The following is an 18952-nucleotide window of genomic DNA, read 5'->3' as shown; positions in this document are numbered from 1 at the left end:
ATCTCTGAGCACAGACTTGCTCCTTCTGTCAGTCTCACTCAGTCCCAGGGAAAGGGTGCAAATCTATGTAAGAGAGCAGAACTGCAGCTGCTTGCAGTAGGGTAGATTTGGCTCTTAATCCTGACCTTCACGAGTGACTCCTAGCTTCACCCACTTCAAGCCTAATGCATCACTAACATCCATTGGCTATCTGACTGTCAGCACAGCACTTAACACACAGCTTGAGCCTCCTTAAGAAAAAAAAATCCATGGAGAACTCACAGAACATCAGTGTAAATTATTTCCCCACGGATTAACCCCCAAGCAGGCATTTCAGGTGTGGGAAAATGCCAAAGCAAATGTATGGATTTCCAAAGCATCTACCAAAGTTCAAGCCCCACAGCCTTCTTGCACTGGTTTTTAAAAACTGTGAGAAGGGAAGGGATTAAACCACGGATATTCAGGCAGCGTGTCACGAACCACAGTTATCTTCCATCATGCCAGTGAAATGAAAAGTAATCAGCTGAAAGTACTGAACAAATCCAACCCTCTTGATGTCTGCAGTAATCTTTGTGTCACTTAGTGCCTGTCAGGGTTTGAATTCTTAACTTCTCCCTACACCTCCCCAGGAACTTAAATACTTCAGATTGAAGTGATCCAACTCATCAAAGTCCCTTTGTGCTACCGGCCAGAATTGCCTAGGGCTAGGATCACTACTGGAAGTACAAGGGGGGCTCCCCAGCTTTAACGCTGATGCATACTGGCCAGGAGACCACTCAGCAAAACCTTCCAGCCCTTCCAGGCAGCAGAACTTGAAACTTTACTTAAGCAATTCTCATTACTGGGGTGTAGCTACTGGAGAGCCTTAACCCCTACCAGACATTAACTGACTCCCTCCTCGGTGGTGGGTTGTCCCAGCTGCAAATCGGATGCAATGTACAGAGCATTCTTTTGAATCATTTTGTGCATCTTTTATTTGGAATAGCTGGTGCCGGACATGGGATTTTCCTTACTGAAACCATGGATATATTGTACTGTTCAGCATTAGCAGTAATTTGGATCACTTGTATGGAGGGATTCAACAAACTGAGAAGTGAAAGGTGACTGTAATAGGTTGCTGATGAATTCTTAAATACTTTGATGCTGGATTTAATCAAGTGTATCCATACTTGGAAATCTTTCCCTTATTAAAAAGAAAAGGCCAGATGTTAGCACATACTATTCTGCACAGTCCTCTGCTCTCAGCAAGGCTGTATCAGCTCGTTACCTCATGAGGTTCCAAACCAAAACGCCTACTCTTAATATACCTTTAAGCAGTTTGCTTTCAGCTTCCTTATGTGTGAAAAAGCACAGAACCTTTCTCTTAGCTTAGCTTCTTCCCTGCCCTCCCCTCCAACAAAAGAAGTGGGTTTTGCCTTGCCAAATGTCTATCGCAGCGAGAGTGGATTGACAAAAATTAGTAGGTTTACATTTAAATGGGAAAAAAAATAAGGAAGAAAATGCTGTAACATTTTGACAGCTGCTGAAAAATCACAATGTATGTTTTGTGCAGCTGAAATTAAAGATACTAATGTCATATAAGGGATAGTAGTGCCTTCATTTGTATACCAAACATCACGGCGGTTGAAACAACCATTTCCTTCTCAAGGCGGATTCAATGACCCTTCCCTACTCAGCTGAGCTACAAAGATCATGATTAGCTTTAATTTCCAGGAGGGTCAAGTATGTGCTTACTTCTTTTGTTAAATAGGGATGGACCTTGTTGAATTGTGCCCAAATACAAAGCAAAAGGGAGCCAGCGAGGATGTATACTTAAATGCTCCAAAACATAGTTGAATTGTTTATATAATCGGGGGGGAAAACATTTTATTGGTCCGGGAGGGGAAAACACAGTAAGCTAAGTTTGTGCTAAAGAATTAGTCTGGCAAACAAAAAAGAGGGAGAATGTAACTTTATAGGTAGTTTTTTTTTATTAGTTTGCTTCACCAGTAAATATGGATCAGTACTTTATGTTTTAGCACTAAAGTATGAAAATTACACACCTGTAAAAATGGCATCTAACAGTTATGAAATTAAGAAACGCCTGTCATCATGTAACATACCATTAGGTGTGAGGTCATAGTCAAGAAATAGTAAGGAAATTAATGTGTTTAAAATATTGAATAGCTTAGTAGTGTAAAATATTGCTACCTTCAATGTATCTGAAAACAGGTCTGATTTGGGGGTGTAATAAATTTCTCACTGTACTGGCTCTGAGGAGAATAAACCCAAAATATTTTCCCATCAAAACTCTCAAATTGTCATTGTTTTTCTCTGAATACACGGGGGAACTGTGACACTGTAAACTCAAGACCTATCACTGTGTCCCACATATGAATTGCATCTAATTCATAATTGGATTGGAGGTAATTTATATACTCCATGTGAAGCAAGTCTCAGGCCTGGAAGTGTACAAAACAGCAATTTGAAACAATACAGAAATAATTGTTTCAGCTCCACAAGGCTATTACGCCTTCACTGTAGCTAATCATCACCTGCCACTTTTGTCAAGAAAGGATGAACACTGCTCATCCACTCCACTGGAATGCAGAATACCATTACCAAAACTGTGACTTGATCATTAAAACAATAAATATGGTACGAGGGGGTACAGTATCTGTTGTAGAAAGAATCCATCTGGCCTAGCATTCAAGATTTAAGATTCAAGGGTCACCGTAGTTAGCAAAACTTCACTGCATTTAGACAAAACAGAAAAAGCATATGTTTGTTGTCATGGAATGTCACATCAGGGCTTGTCTTGTATTAGAATATTATAGGCAGTAACACTGATCATATAGTGCAAACTAGATAAAATTGCGTTTCACTGTGTGAAATAAACAGAGGTGCAAATGCTCAGTAGGATACCATTAAGACATAAAATGGCAAAAAATAAATATCAAAACTTTTATCAGTGTAAAAAAGTAATTGGGTTATTGTATAACCTAGAGTCTGGCAAAAAAGGCCTCAAAAAAGTTCACTCAGTCTTCAGAAGTTCTACAAATTAAGTGCCTTTTCAGGTTTCCAATTAGACAAGAGACTCCATGCTTTCTGCGGGATCAGATTCATCACTGGCCATCACAGCACCGTTTTTGTCCAGTGTCATGGGACCGTTTCCATTTTCCTTAGTGCTGACCAAGCTTAGCATTGCCTTATAAAGAAACTGGTACTGTTCCTGGAAAAGAAAGGACAGGTTATTTCAATCCTTTCAGTGTTCATAAATGAGTGGCACTTAAATTTGGCATTTCCAGGGAAGGTCATGGAAATTCGTTACTAGAAGCATACGTACAGCAAAGAACAAGACTTACAGAGCAATTACCTCTGTTAGGCTAGTTTAACCCTGTCAGCCCCACACCTCCAGTTTTAGGTAGATTATATCCTGATACATTATTAAACATTACAGGAGGGCAGGACAGCATCCAAGCCCAGAGCTCAGACCCAGAGCTGGCAAAGCCATGCACTGAGGCAAAGGTGCTGCTCTTGCTGTACCCTGAGTTAACAGCCCCTCAGCAGAAGCTTTATCTCCTTGCAGCTCTGGGCCAGGTTTCAATAGCAGAGCTTAACTTACAGGGCTGGTAGGGGATGACGACAAGCTGAAAGGTCATTCTCTGCTAGGGCTGCCTGTACAGTGGTGCCCCAGCTGTACAAGAAATAAGCTTAACTGCAGAGCAAAGGCTTACAGTGTGGGTTTAAGGTGCGTTATAAAAGACAACTATACAAAAACCAGCCCAAGTGCAAAGGTTCTGCTTGGTACAGTTGCAGTAGGGCTTGATAACATATGCAGTGTGTGGTTTAGTCCATGCTTTTGGTCTCAGATGAAAACCTTGCAAACTACCCATTTCTATTCCATTTAAAGACTTACAATGTCTGTAAATACTCCAGGCCGCATAAGATTTATCATCTTTGCCACCTGGAAAACATCAACAGCATTTTCATTCTCCAGCTGCTGGGACAGAGTGGTAAGGGCACATAGCGTTCCTGCTGACACAGCTCCATACCTGCAAAACCACCCAAAAATGCTAAGTTACCTGGAACCATACATGAGCACAAATACAGAGTCATCAACACATTGATGTAGTCTTATCTGATGGCTGCAGTTCATCTCTGTATCTATTAAATGCTTATTTCATACTGGCTAAGTTTCAGTCATTTTAATTCATGGAAGAAATTTGATGGTACACCAGTCACGTCAGGAGATCCGCAGCATTCAGTACGAAGAACTGTATCAGCAGCAGAACGTGAGCCATTTGAAAACACCCAGCCTGCAGAGTGCAACACTGAAATCACTTCTCACATGCCACATGTCCTGAAAGCATCTGCATTATAGCTGAGTGTATTTTAAATTCATTAGTGGGAGCTCAAGCAAAACATAAACGATTAGAGAGAAATGAGACTTTGCCTCTTCCTCCACATCTGACAATTACAGAAAACTAACATGGCTATGAGGTGCTTACAAGCAAATGGGGCACATCTCAAAGTCTTCCTTAGGTCTGATTCATTGGCAAAAGGCAGCATCCCTGAGCTGGGCACCCAAGAGACATTACCGATTCTGAAGAGTTGAGCTGTGCTGTCATTTCCTAAGAACCTGAGCAACGGTTATTCATCAGGAGCACAACTCAATGTGTCCTTGAGATACTGGTCAGGTAGAAATCTTACTGCTGCTAAATCTGTGGGCATGCCTGAATCACGAGTGCAGCTGTGGGGCATGGGATAGAGGATCCTAAGCAACAAGTTGGGAATGGATGTTAGTCAGTTAGAGGGTAGAAAGGCTCTGCAGAGGGACCTCGACCAACTGGCCAGATGGGCAGAGTCTAATGGCATGGCATTGAACAAGTCCAAGTGCCGGGTGCTGCACTTTGGCCACAGCAACCCCATGCAGAGCTACAGGCTGGGGTCAGAGTGGCTGGAGAGCTGCCAGAGAGGGACCTGGGGGTGATGATTGACACCTGCCTAAACATGAGCCAGCAGTGTGCCCAGGTGGCCAAGAGGGCCAATGGCATCCTGGCCTGTATTAGGAACAGTGTGGCCAGCAGGAGCAGGGAGGTCATTGTGCCCCTGTACTCTGCATTGGTTAGGCCACACCTTGAGTACTGTGTCCAGTTCTGGGCCCCTCAGTTTAAGAAGGACATCGAGACACTTGAATGTGTCCAGAGAAGGGCAACAAGGCTGGGGAGAGGCCTTGAGCACAAGCCCTATGAGGAGAGGCTAAGGGAGCTGGGATTGTTTAGCCTGGAGAAGAGAAGGATCAGGGGTGACCTCATTGCCCTCTACAACTACCTGAAAGGTGGTTGTAGCCAGGAAGGGGTTGGTCTCTTCTCCCAGGCAACCAGCATCAGAACAAGGGGACACAGTCTCAAGCTGCGCCAGGGGAGGTTTAGACTCGAGGTGAGGAAAAAGTTCTTCACTGAGCGAGTCATTCGTCATTGGAATGGGCTGCCCAGGGAGGTGGTGGAGTCGCCGTCCCTGGAGGTGTTCAAGGGGAGATTGGACGTGGCACTTGGTGCCATGGTCTAGTCGTGAGGTCTGTTTGGACAGGTTGGACTTGATGATCCTTGGGGTCTCTTCCAACCTTGGTTATACTGTGATACTGTGATACTGTGAACAAGGGTTGGTAAGTGTTTCTGAAGAGCCACAGCTCTCCTCTGCTCTCCCAGTACTCCAGAGACCAAAGTTGTGTCCTGACTGTGCTCTGTGACTTAGGAAAACCTGTGTCTAAATGTCCCCACCTGTAAAAGGGAACATCAATGCTGACTTGCTCTGTAAACTGTTTGGAGAACTGTACAAGAAAACTTAAATAATCAGCAAGTGCTGCAATGCCATCTGGTATCATAAGATTACCATTCAGATTTTTTACAGCATTCCTGTGGAAATTGTGACATATGCTGACTTAATTTCATATGATTTTTGGAAACTCAATTTGCCTAGATATGGGAAGCAGAAATCAGATCACAATAGATCTGCTGTATTTGATGAAAAGTTTATAGAAGGAGAAGCAGGGCTTCTGCGCCACCAGATAGCTGGCTGTGACCGATCAGCTACAGGGATAGAGCACAACAGGGACAGTGCATGTGCCTGATAGGACACGACTAAATGCCTCTGAGGGCCTAATGGCCTTATTTTTACTTGGGCTGATAACCTCCAGCTCCCAACAATCTGAATGCTCTTCTGGTGGAAAATTATGCAGCAAATCTTTATCTAGTTGCCTACATATGGGCAGTTATATTTAAAGATCGTGACAACTGCCTCAAGTTGGAATTTCTGAACATCTTTGAAACGTTGTTATCAAGTTCATCCCACCATGTACTTCCTGAATACCACACGAAATTAGTGTCTGCAAATTCATATATTTGGAATTAATCTGCAGTTGTAATTATTAGTGGATTATGTGATGTAGTTGTTGCATGCAGAAAAGGGAAATGATCATTTGCAGCTACATTTGCTTAGGCTCCAGTGAAAAGCAGAATCCACGTTATGTATTTGGCAGAAAAAGAAGATCATTGAATATGACAAATACACCCAAAAAGTAATTTACAGAAAGAATGACTCAGCACTGGTAGGAATGGGATTTTGATTATTGCTTTTTTTTTTTTTTTTTTGGTTGGGTCTAGCATGAAATGCCCAAATCAATAATGGTTCTAATTTTGTAAAACATAATCTTAAATACTGCAAGAGTAGCAAAACCTCACTTCAGACTACCCACAGCATGAATATTAAAAGAAGCCTGGAATTAATCAGTGCTCGCAAAAGGCAACAGAGCTTACACTGTGCATTAGCATGGCAGGAGATGGTGGGAGAAAAACTACTTGCTGCAGCCCCAGGCACCATTTGCAAGAGTTGGTTGGAGATAAAACCTGTTGCAGCAGCAGCACTCCAACGTAAAGTGAAAGTTCCTTCAGCAGCAGCAGATATAAACACGTGATGGCACGTCAGCACAAAGGCTGGTCTGGCCACTGCAATACCAGTGTATGGTGATAACATGTTTGCACAGAAGGTGAAGATTTCCAAGACTTTCCCACTAAGTCTGTTCTGTAGCATTGACAAAACACCTAATAGGAGCTGTAGGTACAGCAGTTGTTTATGCTCGCTCAGCATTTCTTCCAAGGGCAACTCAAGCAGTGTCAGAAGCTGCGCTTCCATGGGATTTTAACAGCACAATGACTCTGGGAAGTGCTCTGGCCACCAGGAAACAGTCCCTTCAAAGAGGCTCCAGCTTCACTGTAATGCTACTTTGCAGCTCCATGTATGTGCAAAGTAATACCATGCAATGCAGTATTTGGCATCCTTTATAATTAGGCATTCAAGCATAGGTGGTGAGACAATGCTCACCACTGCACTACAAAAGAGACAAGTATTGGGGCATGCTGGCCCCGTGTTAGCAGGCTCCTTCCCTCCCACTTGGCATCATATGGGCCCCCTGGAGTGTTTTCAGGGAAGGAGGAAAATTAAATCTGCTGTCATTGAAACTGGGCCCCTTGTCACAAGCTACTTCTGCTGCTCATCCTGAGACACAGCCGAGTTGAGCTCGTTCGGTCTTACATAGTGCATTACACCTGAGCTCTTAGACCGGGACTCAGGCTGTTTTGAAATTGGTTTCCATCAGCCCATATTGGGCTGTGTAGAGCCTTATCTGAACAAGGGCACTGTTGAGTTCTGAAACAGGTTGTAGTGTTTGTTTTGTATACTTGCAGATGCAGAAGAGTCCAAAATGCTTGCAAAGCAAACGGCCTCACTTTCTGAGTCCACCTAATAGTATGACCGATGTAAAAATGGCACTAATCCCACCCACTCCATGCAAGGATGGACAAGTGGTCTTGTAGCTGAGTAACCCCTTGCACAACCTACATATAAATAGGAAAAAAGAGCTGACATACTCATCATGAACTATGGTGGGGCCATCCCTGGTTAAGGCCTCTTCCTTGATTACGTTGATAAGTTCAAAGGTACTGCTTATGGGAGCATCTGGGTTTGGCCATTTCGGACACTGAAAGTGGCGGACTTCCAGAACATAGTCATCCTGCAACGAAAAAACAGCCTGGGCATTAGCTACTTCAGTTTAACACTTATCTACTCCAGGTTAGAAAGAGGGAAGAACCTCACTACAAACTGCAGAGACACCTCCTTCCTCAAACAGTTTATGTAGAAAGAAGATGACAGGCACACAATTCTAGCACCTCTAGCAGTGAACACCCTGAAATAATTAAAACTTTAATGAAATGTTTAATTGATAAAAGATTTTGTGATGGAGTTCAGGTCTTATATCCATTTAAACTCAAAGCTCTTCTAGCCCAAAAGGCAAGAAAGAGAAGAGCAAGCAAAGGATTTGGATTTAAAAGGGCTTGCAACCTAACATTTTACAGCAAAATCCAGTTGCAGCCCAGATAGCAAACTAGAGGCAGGTTTACAGCTCAAAAGAAAGGTGCTTGTGTAAATCCTTTCAGTTAAGAGCCCTAAGCAAACTGTAAATGCTGAATTTTATAAGCAGAAATAGGACAATGAACCTTGAGGCACTTTACAAAGAGTAATTCAATCTACTTGAGTCATTTCAGAATGAAAACCCAGTGTCTTCCCTTTCAAATAATACCAACAACTAACACTAGGATCTCCCTAGCTAGAGGACTCTACCTGGAAGTAGATGTGAGCAGGAGCAAGAGCCAAGAAGAATACCTTTCCCTGTCAGCAACATGCATGCACATGTGTTTACAAGTAAATCTTTTTCAAAACTGTTTCTGAACTCTTCTTCTTCCATATTTAGATGGCATCAACAACATTCTGGGGAAAAGCCAAGCATTTGGAGCTTTACCTGGGTAGCTTCAAGGATGAAGTCATGGATGATAATTTGCTCTTCGTTAGAGAGGCACAGTCTGTCTTTGCTGATAAGGGTCACTGTAAAGGCCTCACAGTTCATGGATTCTTCACGACTTGGCCAGTACACAAACTCATCTTCTGCCTGGAGGAATAAAACAAAACAATACTGCAGCCTTTCAGATATCTGGTGTGTGCCTGAAAAATCCAGTGGATCAAAAAATTGGATTGATAAATACAGATGATCAGGAGATGACCTTTAAAAACCACTTCTGTCTAAACCAAACTGACTATTGCAGCAGGCAGCAAGCCTGCTGGATCCTTCCTTTGTGTGTCCAAACAGGTAACATCAGCCTTTTAATTGGTTTCATAGGGAAATAGTTATCTTAGCTCACTCATTTAACCTTTATATTATATCCTGGGTATTATTTCCTCCAGCCTACAGTTTTGCATTTAAGTCAGATATCTGTTTAGAAAAAACTCATTGACCTTTAAAAATTAATTGCTTATTATATTTAATTTATTTTTATTGTGGTCTAATCCAAAATTCAAGGTCTGTGGATCAAGTTTAAGTCTAAGATTGATGGATACTTACGTAGGGCTTGAATTTTTAGGAGTGAGGGGAGGAGTGAGGAGGAAGGAAAAAACCCAGATATTCTTATTCTCAAAAAAAATCACTGGCTTAACTTAATTCAAGTTCTCCAGCAAAACTCCTTTACTGAAGGAAGACTAAAATCTCAGTGAGACTGTGAATGGTTGAAGAAGCTCAGTGCTTAAGTAGCCTAACTGACAGGATGTAGACAACATCCTGTCAAAGCTATTCCCTAAAAACATAACAGTGAATTCCTAATTCACTGCAGAGAAAGGAAATTAGGCTCTGTCACCACATACATGCAAAGCCTGTTTCTCCTCCTGGCTTCATGGGGTCTGCTGTCCCTGCAGCATAAGCACAGAGGCTACCCTGGCAGCATGCACAGCACTTTGAACAGCTCACGTTTTACTCGTGAGAAAACACGAACTACAAATCTCCTTCATCCTGCTGTGGCCATGAGCACATCTCTAAAAGCATGCTTATTTCTGTGGGCCTGGAGCTTTGATGCACATGATGTGCAAGATACTGTTTATTCTGAAAGTGAGACTTAGGGTCCTCAGTCCTCTGAGCACGCTGACAATTCTGCTCTCAAAAAGCAGAGGTGCCAGCAAGCAGTGCAATATCACTGAATGCCAGGGAGGTGACCTCTCTGGCCATGTGACAACAGGTCCTCATCTTATCCTTTGGCATTATACATTCAGCACCTTGATGCTGTCTCAATCCTGCGCCACCCCTCCTTGCCAGCCAACACAACCCACACCAAACACTAAGCCAATACATGGATGCCAATGCCCTGCTGACCAACCTCCACCCTGGGAACAGTGATGTTGAAAGAAAGGACCAGGCAAGGGATGTGGCTGAGTGCAATGTTTCTCCTTTACCCTTTAATCACTATTGTTCTCCAGAGCAATTTGATGTACTTCTAAAGACAAGATCAGTCTCTTCATTTCCACCTGACACACTCTCATTTCATTAGCACTTTCTGATTCAATTGGATTTCTCCAAATGCTCTTTGCCTTGCAGTGCCTGCAATCCCTTTCATCACACCACACCACACACAGGAAGCATATTGACTGCTGCCTCTTTAGTAGCCCCTCATGACTGCTATTTTCTTGCTGTAATGAAGGTGGTTTCTCTTCCACTCTTGGCTACAATTGTCTGTTCACCTCGGTGATGTGTGCATGAAAAAAATGAACCACTTAGTTCTTAATCCTTTTCAACGTGTCCTCTTGAGATGTTAGCAAATCTGGAAGAAGTGATTAGCACTTCACCTGTGTCTCTTTATTCTCTCTGTGTCTCATTATTTCCACTTAAATTAACATACATGTTTGCTTTTTACTTTCATCAAAAATAGCATTTGTAACCTTGCACAGCCACAGTCTTGCATGGCCTGAGTCTTAAGCTCCCAGGCAAATAAGCATTTGTATTTCTGCTCCTTTCCAAGTCTTCACCCGTGGCCACCCAGTAACCTCAGTGCCTTGCATCCTACCAGCCAGGTAGCCCTTAGTAGCTTCACAGGGGTCATCATCACCGGCGTGCTGCCTGTAAGCACTGTAGTTCATCCAGCTCAGGAGGGCAACAAACAGGCCCCACATTTTGGAACCTGTCTTTTTCTAACAAGCTTACAGCAATGTTTGAGACAGTGGTCAAAAATTGTTTTTTTTTCTTTCATCCAGGAAATAGCCACAGCCTGTAAGTAAATGAACCTATGCTGGTGGCCAGCTGGGCTCCGTGCCTCTGGTACTGTGGAGGGAGGGACAACTTCAACTCACCAGGCTCTGGTTGTCTGGCAACATGACAATGATTTGTGCATTGTGATCCCAGATCATTCTCCAGAAGTCTTTAGTTGTGTGTGGCAGTGGATGTTGGGTTATGATGAACTCGTTACTCCTGTAGTAGCCCTTTTGCAGCAAAACAAACCACACAGTTACTTACTGCCTTCAATACTTTTAAAGCATTAATTTCATCTTTGGGGACACATAATGACCCTGTTTCATGTTATTCCACAATATTTTCACACAGACTGTAATTTTGTAGCTCCATTTTCATTCTGAAGAGTCCCTGTTGTTTTCCTTTACTCTAAATCCCACTATTCCTTTGACTGTATCTCATGGAAATACACACTCCATCTAAATGCATCTTGTATTTAATTTTTTTTTTTTTAGGCACCAATCTTTAATAAAACACAGCTAATAGCTTTACATTATGGGGAAAGTGTTAAAATCTCATCTCTTAATACACAGCCATTACATACAGAATTAAGACAATTACAGGCATCTGGTATTTAGCACCTTAGAATTGATTTTACTTTGTAATTAGGTGTTGGCTTCCTCACCATGATATAAGAGGCATTAATGTAATCTGTTCCCTTCATTCCAGGCAGTGGTGCCAAGCCCACTCTAGCACGCTCAGCTATAGGATTAAAAAAAGGGGAAAAAAAAGAAGAAAGAAAGAAAGAAAAAATAATCAAAGTCTGGTCATGGCACAATGCAGAAAGTAAGAATTTCTCAGATGTTAACAAACCAAGCAGTGTGCAGCTCCCATCTCCCGCAGGAGCAGGCCAGCACTTTAACTGCGTTAAAGCATTGCCTGCTAACACAGGATATAAAAGAGAATGTTGCACAATATTCCCACAAGGACAAAGTAATTTCAGGAATCAAATTTTACTATAGCAAAGATTTTCACAGCAGGCTGAATTACCAAATAACAGTATATGCAGTGATAACAGGGGATTTCAGGTAATTCTTGACTGTAGTGTTCCATTTGTCTCCAGCAGCACACAAACCCAGCTGATTTATTTTGTTTCCCCCTCCCGCTCTGTAGCACTACCATCACTTAACTCCTCCCAGCTGGAGGGTGAGAGAACCTCCAGAGAGAAACCCCTTCCCTAATGGGTAATCACCCAGAAGTGTGTGTGTGTTCTTCAGCAGACCTACACTTCTCTGTGTTTGAGGGCTGAGTTCAACAACATCCTCAAACCAACTGACAGCTTTCCCAGTGCCAAATCGAAATGACTGCAGCTACATGACACAACGTTGCATAGACTATTTCTGTCCTGTTCACATTTGGTTTTGTGATATATTCTGACTGATCCTCCAGCTTAAACACACAGACTTGTGTCAGTCTAGAGGAGGGCAATGAATATGATCAGGGGACTGGAGCACCCATGAGAGTTGGGCTGAGAGAGTTGGGTTTTTTAGACCTGGAGAAGAGAAGGCTCTAGGGAGGCATCACAGTAGCTTTCCAGTACTTAAAGTACAGGAAAGATAGGGAGGGACTCTATCAGGGAGTGTAGTAATAGGACAAGGGTAACAGTTTGAGACTGAAAGAAAGGTAGATCTAGATTAGATGTAACCAAGAAATTTTTCATTAGGAGTAGTGAGGCAGTGGAACAGGTTGTCCAGAGAAGTTGTGGATGCCCCATTGCTGGAAGTGTTCAAAGCCAGGTTGGATGGGGCTCTGAGCAACCTGGTCTAGTGGAAGATGTCCTTGCCCATGGCAGGGGGGTTGGAACTAGATGAACTTTAAGGTCCCTTCAAATCCAAACCTTTATATGATCCTATGACTTCCTTTTTATTAACAAGCTTCATGGGGGACTGCATCTGTGCCATGACTACTGCATGCTAGCTTGGCTTGACCTGTGTGCCCTGTATGCTGGGTAATGTGACAGTCATGAGGTTGTGCCTGTACTTGGCTGGTGTAAATTTGTACTGCTTGGTACCTGCAACTTCCATATTAATGACTCTGAATCTGTGGCCTCAGGCACTGAATACCCTCAAATCTGGGGAAGGCTCACACGTGGAAATTGACTGTAGTAGCTGAATTTCAAGCAACTTTTACCAATCAACTGGGAGATTTCACCTGAGCTGAGAGCAGTATCAAAGTAATTCTCTCAGTATTCCACAGATTTATCCCCTACCTAATTATTCCAGTTTTTAAGCACTTCAAATTAACATTTCACTTGGACAGTATATCTGGCTGGCACTGTAACTATTTTCCTTTGTTCAGTCTCACCAGGATAATTCTGAAAGACAAGACATCTTGGTCTGAACAAAAGATTACATTTGTGCTTCCTAGTGGCTATGCCTTTTCATGCGTAACACCAGGAGAATTCAGTACAAAAATGTTATGCTAGGCAGTAATCAAACCGAAGATGTGATCTTACATGGCACGACTGATGAGTTCCTGTTCTTCTCTTTGTTGCAGTCTTTCTGAGCACTGAAGCATTCCACGTATTTTGCATTACACTGTGTAACCAGCTGAAAGAGAATCAAGTAGTTAGTCAGTCCTCACAGCACACTAAGTGAAGAGAGAAGGTTTCTTTGCCAACTCCTGCGAAGATGCATCAGTAGAAGAATAAACTGCATTGTTAAACTTGTTTAAAGTACTCAAGATGCCAGTGGAAACCATCCTTTTCATACAACGTGTTTAATGGATAAAAAGATCTCTGCTGCTCTCAGCTCTGAAACACCCTGAAAATGAAGTTCCATAAAAATGTGTTTTCACAGAACACTACGTTTAGTTATCTTTGCAGATGTGCTCAGTCACAAGCAGGTCTCAAAACAACAGAACTTTTGTGTTTTCTTCTAAAATAGAAGCCAAATCATTCCTGTAGAATGTCTTTTTTTTTTGCCAGGCCTATGGGGAGTCCACCATGCCAGTATCTGAGATTGAAGGCTATGGGTTAAATTCTCTGGTTTGCCAAGCTCACTCCGTGCTGCTTATGAGGCACAAATACAAGGCAGGGAGGTGTATCTGAGTATTCTCCCTCTGTATGGGGAAACTCTACCAGAGCAAAGAGGGTGAAGGGGTGAAGGTGGCTTTTCCATCTCCTGCACCAGCCACTCGCTACTCAGAGTAATTTTGCTCTAAGATGGTTGAATGTGAACTACTGTACCAGGGCATGAGCACAAGTTATTTTCTGCTGGCTTTGTGGTGGCACAGAAACAAGGGAAAGATTTAGTAATTGCTGCTTGTCACACCCCAGTTTCAAATGCATTCTAAACAAGACAGCACCCAACTCATCTCTGTACTGGCATATGCTTGTGGTTTGTTGTTTGTTTTTTTTTTTTATAATACAAAATCCTTTTTCTCCTGCTGCATTTTGTGTGCAAATCTGTGTGCTTGTGCTTGTTTTTTAATTTAGTAATAAAGCATCTGGGATGTCTTGACTAATGGAGAAGTGCTGAGATTTCTGTAAGTAAATTCAGAGAAGAGGCTTCATTGTTTGAATAGCTTGGCACTTGGTACAACTTAACAGTTTCAGTTCCTTAGGTAGTTCATAACTGAGTGAGTTTAGCTGTGCAAACAAGTGTCAAGTATAACCTTCTTTTGATACATAGTCTCACAAAATATTTTTAATTGCATTCAAATAAAATTCAATCAGAAAAACTTAGGTTTCAAATAGGACATCTGGGAAATAAAAAAACCAAACCAAACCAAACAACCCACTTTGGCCAGGATGAAAGCAGCTATGGAGAAAGCAGGAACCAAAGTTATTAGCAATAAGACAGGCATATTTTCTTTCCTGGTCTTAAAACATTTTTGATTCTTTATCAAATGCTTACAGAGTAGTGGTGCTAAGAACCTCATTTCATGTCTTTCTCCATGTATATGCATGAGAGCCACAGTTTGGAGGAAGATTTCCAGCCATGCTAACCCGAGACTTAGGAACCTCCGAGCCCCCTAGCTAAGAGGGAGACCAGTGGTATGCTTCAAACCAGTGTCCATGTCTGTTTTCTTGCCTCTGACTTCAAGAGTGTTAGCACTGATTTCCAGCAGTGTAGCTAAGACTGTTGAGGACTGAAGTTCTCAAGATGCTGTGCTGATCAAGTGTTCTGGTTTGGTTCCTTATCTATGACAACTGACAGTGAAGTCAGGCCATACCAAAGAAAGTAGGGAAATTAAGTCCCTCTGGATGGCAGTGATAAGCCTTACCTTGAACTGTTTTTCTAGTCGTGTCTTCCCTCCTATGCCAGGTATGAGGATGCTGTTAACATAACTATGCAGCTGGTTTGCAGATACTTCAGTCTCCTTCCCAAGGATGGCTTCCAACAAGGCATCATGAATAAAAATGTACTGCTCCTAGAAAAACAACAGCATGTCACGTAGGAGCTTGGAATAAAATAAACAGCTGGCTTTAACCAAGGGGTAGAGCACACTGAAGGAAAGGGTGTGCAAAACAAGCCACCCATGCAAATACTGCCAAATCCAGAATAAACATTTACAAGTGCAGCATGTACAAGCAAGTAAGTCAAAGGCAAAATCTGAAGTTTCTGGTTTAGAAAAAGAGACATTCCAGTGCAAAAATTGCCTGGTGATATATTCAGTTTTCACAGGGATGTAACTGGAAGAATCCATTTTCTTTTTGAGTACAACATAAAAATGGCTTTAAATCCAACCCCACTGCAATCTTTACCTCTGTCTGGACGAGGTAGTTGCGCTGTGTCCTGATATGTTTCAGGAAACCCAGGACGTTAACTGTGCTTTTGTCTTTTATCTGTTGCAGCATACTGTCTATCACAATGTAGGTACCAGTTCTGCCAACACCAGCACTACAGAAGACATAAGAGAAACCCATGTTATACAGCTGGACCAAAGTGACTGTTTGCAACTGCAGACCAGAACCAAACAGGTATTTCCTGTCCAGATTTTTATTTCCTTGCCAGCCCCAATTATGAAAGTTTCTAAACAAAACATTTTGGGTTTCTGGGAATTTTACCAGGTTTATATTTCATGGTCTGACACTTGGCTGTCCTGTCTCCACTGTTGTTGTTACTAGTACTGGCTAGAAGAAACCATAAAGAGATATACCCTGTGCCAAACTTCTGCTCTCCTGAACCACCTATGTTGCTTCAGGCTGTGAGACTGCCCTGGTTGTTTTCAGTCTTAAATTTCATAGTGGAGCTGTAATCCAGCTCTGGAAATGCAAGTGGTACTAGCACTATGCAAAAGTGTAAGAGGGGGTAATCCTGTGGAGGCAGGACTCCTTGAAGGGGAGGAGCACCCAAGAGAGAGGGCGGAGATCAAAACTCTTCAGAGCTTCCCAATTTGTGCTCAGGAAGGAGCTCTGACTCTCACCATCCATTACCTTTGGTTATGGCTATGCAGCCCCTTCACATACAGTGAAGACAACCACATCCCTTAACTCATTTCAGGGAAATCCTCTTGACTGCAAGTTCCAGTGAATGTTAGTGTGCTTTAGTAACAATCATGTGCCCAGGTGTCCATCTGTTCACATGGTCAGCTGCCAGCAGAGGTGATCCTGGCCTGCCCACACACTGAATGGGCAAAACCACATCCATGCAATCAGTGCTCAGCAGCTCAGTATTGACACAAATGCAACTGGGAAGCTTTTGCATTGGAGTTGTCTTCAGATGTAGGTGAAATAAGCTCACATCTACCTGCACCCCATGGAGCCTGCACATTCCTTGTGTGTTAATAACATGCAACATTTGTCTTAGCCAGCACATAGAATACATAGAATAAACCGGGTTGGAAGAGACCTTCAAGATCATCGCATCCAACCCATCAACCAAGAACATAAGAAAGAGCATGTGCTGTGCACTGGGTATGTTTGCCACAAAGAGTTCATCACACCCACCATACCTGCAGTGCACCACCACTGGTCCCATGTCCGGGGTTCTGGCTGCAGAGGATCTCCTAACGAAGGTTAGCACAGGCAGGGCATACTCTGGCACACCCATGTCAGGCCACTGAGTGTAGTGGTACTGAATAACCGTTCTCTCGTTCTGCCGCCCTTTGGGGTTTCCTTTCTGACCCTGTGTGCAAATTGTGCACAGAAGGAAGAGAAAGATCAGGGGAGGGAAGGGAAGCTTAGAAAGATACTCAGTGCCACTGGCTTGCTCAGCTGAAAAAGTGCTGCAAGAAATCTTCTGCAGCTCTGCCTCCTGCTAGGTGGAGACAGAGTTCAAGGAAAAAGCACATGTGGGGACAGGTAATAACAGCAATAACTGTGACACCAAAACAGCAGTGAACTCGAGAAAAAGAAATGAAATCTTTCACCAGGTTCCTTGTCATCCTGGTTTTGCTTACCTCTTCCCCCTCTACCTGCTACTTCAAGCTGCCTATGCAAAGCCGAGTTTCGCTCCTGCATCCTACACAATGCAGAAGGCGCCTGGACGAGAACAGGGAAGGCTTTCTCACCTTTTTCATCTTTGTGTTCCTGACTGTGAAGCGGCGCACAGTGTAGCAGGCATGAACGTTTGTGCTCTTCAGCGTGACGATGATGTTGCCGTACTCCTCGCTGTTCTCCGTCGGCCAGTACTGATCGCATTTTCTCTGGACAAAGACAGAGTTGGGTGGGTTGGCTAAGGGTTCAACCTGCTGCTTTATACTCACATTTAGAGCTTTTTAAAAATAAGTCAGATCATGGCTGGTTATGCTGTCCCTCTGTTATGATGGTTATATATTCCACATCAATATCTATCACCCCAAACCAGTTAAAAACAAATTCTTCCCACACAATTCGGGGAGGTGGTAAGGAGCAACTTCTAAGAAACTAGAAAATCTCTTACTCTTCCTTTTTCAACAAGGTTTGTGATCATGACAATGATTCCAGTATTTTGTTCCCAAATCATCCTCCAGAAATCTTCAAAGGTAGACTTTAAAGGTCCCTGGGTAGCAATGTAGGCTTTTGCTTTGTTGTAACCCTTCAAAGAAAACCATAATGCCGAGTTAGATGAAAGCAAGATCATGGCAGACATATTAATATTTTAAAGGTAACAAAGAAAGGTGCCTTTCTCGTTCAGAATAGTAGCAAAATTATCAGGCGAAGCTGGAAAACACGACCACATCTCAAGTGGCAATACTTCCTCCGTGTGGAAGGATTCAGAGTTAGAGAAGGAAAAACCAATTCAAACAACTTACATCAACATAATTAGCATTAATGTAGTCACTGTGCTTAGAATCTTTTCCTGGTAAAGGCCTTAGCTTCACCCTGCTGTGATCATCTGCAGGATAAAAAACAGAGCAGTGAGGCATTAAGGAAATAGTGCAGAACTGCAGGTAAAAATCCCATTTCCTAGGCATTGGAGTAGCACTTATTAATACACAGAAGAAACTGGCCTCGGACTGAAGTCATCGGGGAGGTGGGCGTACCTATTCTTGGTCATCTCCTCATGGTAGCAGGTCCTCATGCTTCACATCCCTTAAAGTTTGTGGTTCATGCTGGAACAGCTTGTTTTGAAAGGGCACTGGAGCCTCAGGAGCATGATCTCTAGGATCATCCACATCACACAGTGTAGTGTGATTCACAGAGATAGATGATTCACAGAGCCAGAGCCCCCCAGGGCTGTGTAACACCATGGAGGGACACTGTCTCAGCTCTCGTAGGCAGTAGAGCTGCCTTTGCTTGGCTCAGTGTCTGAATTGTCCTCCACTCAATGCTGGGCTCAGACAGCTCTGCTGGCTCTGGGAGCTGAGTGAATGTCCTCACTCCTTCACTACCCTCATCACATCAAGATTACACTCTTTAGCTTCTTTTTTTCTTCTACCTACATGCCTGACTTCGGCTCAAATCAG

The 18952-nt window shown here is 42.9% G+C and overlaps 1 protein-coding gene across 1 annotated transcript in view; it reads right to left on the bottom strand.

The window, feature by feature from the left end:
* Positions 1–1462: 1462 nt before the first annotated feature.
* PTPRG (protein tyrosine phosphatase receptor type G) overlaps positions 1463–18952 on the bottom strand; it is a 429887-nt gene continuing 412397 nt past the window's right edge. The window contains exons 17-29 of the mRNA XM_054160911.1: positions 18299–18381; positions 17947–18081; positions 17576–17710; positions 17018–17190; positions 15828–15963; positions 15347–15493; positions 13575–13668; positions 11745–11821; positions 11182–11310; positions 8816–8962; positions 7887–8029; positions 3878–4013; positions 1463–3190 (exon numbers count right to left, since the gene is read on the bottom strand). Of these exons, the coding sequence (XP_054016886.1) occupies positions 3044–3190; positions 3878–4013; positions 7887–8029; positions 8816–8962; positions 11182–11310; positions 11745–11821; positions 13575–13668; positions 15347–15493; positions 15828–15963; positions 17018–17190; positions 17576–17710; positions 17947–18081; positions 18299–18381 (1682 nt within the window). The 3' untranslated portion in view covers positions 1463–3043. The remainder of the gene's footprint in view (positions 3191–3877; positions 4014–7886; positions 8030–8815; positions 8963–11181; positions 11311–11744; positions 11822–13574; positions 13669–15346; positions 15494–15827; positions 15964–17017; positions 17191–17575; positions 17711–17946; positions 18082–18298; positions 18382–18952) is intronic.

This window comes from Dryobates pubescens, chromosome 1 (assembly GCF_014839835.1).
Source record: "Dryobates pubescens isolate bDryPub1 chromosome 1, bDryPub1.pri, whole genome shotgun sequence".
Taxonomy (NCBI): domain Eukaryota; kingdom Metazoa; phylum Chordata; class Aves; order Piciformes; family Picidae; genus Dryobates; species Dryobates pubescens.
The sequence above is the reverse complement of the archived record's forward strand: the minus strand, read 5'-3'. Positions and strand labels throughout refer to the sequence as shown.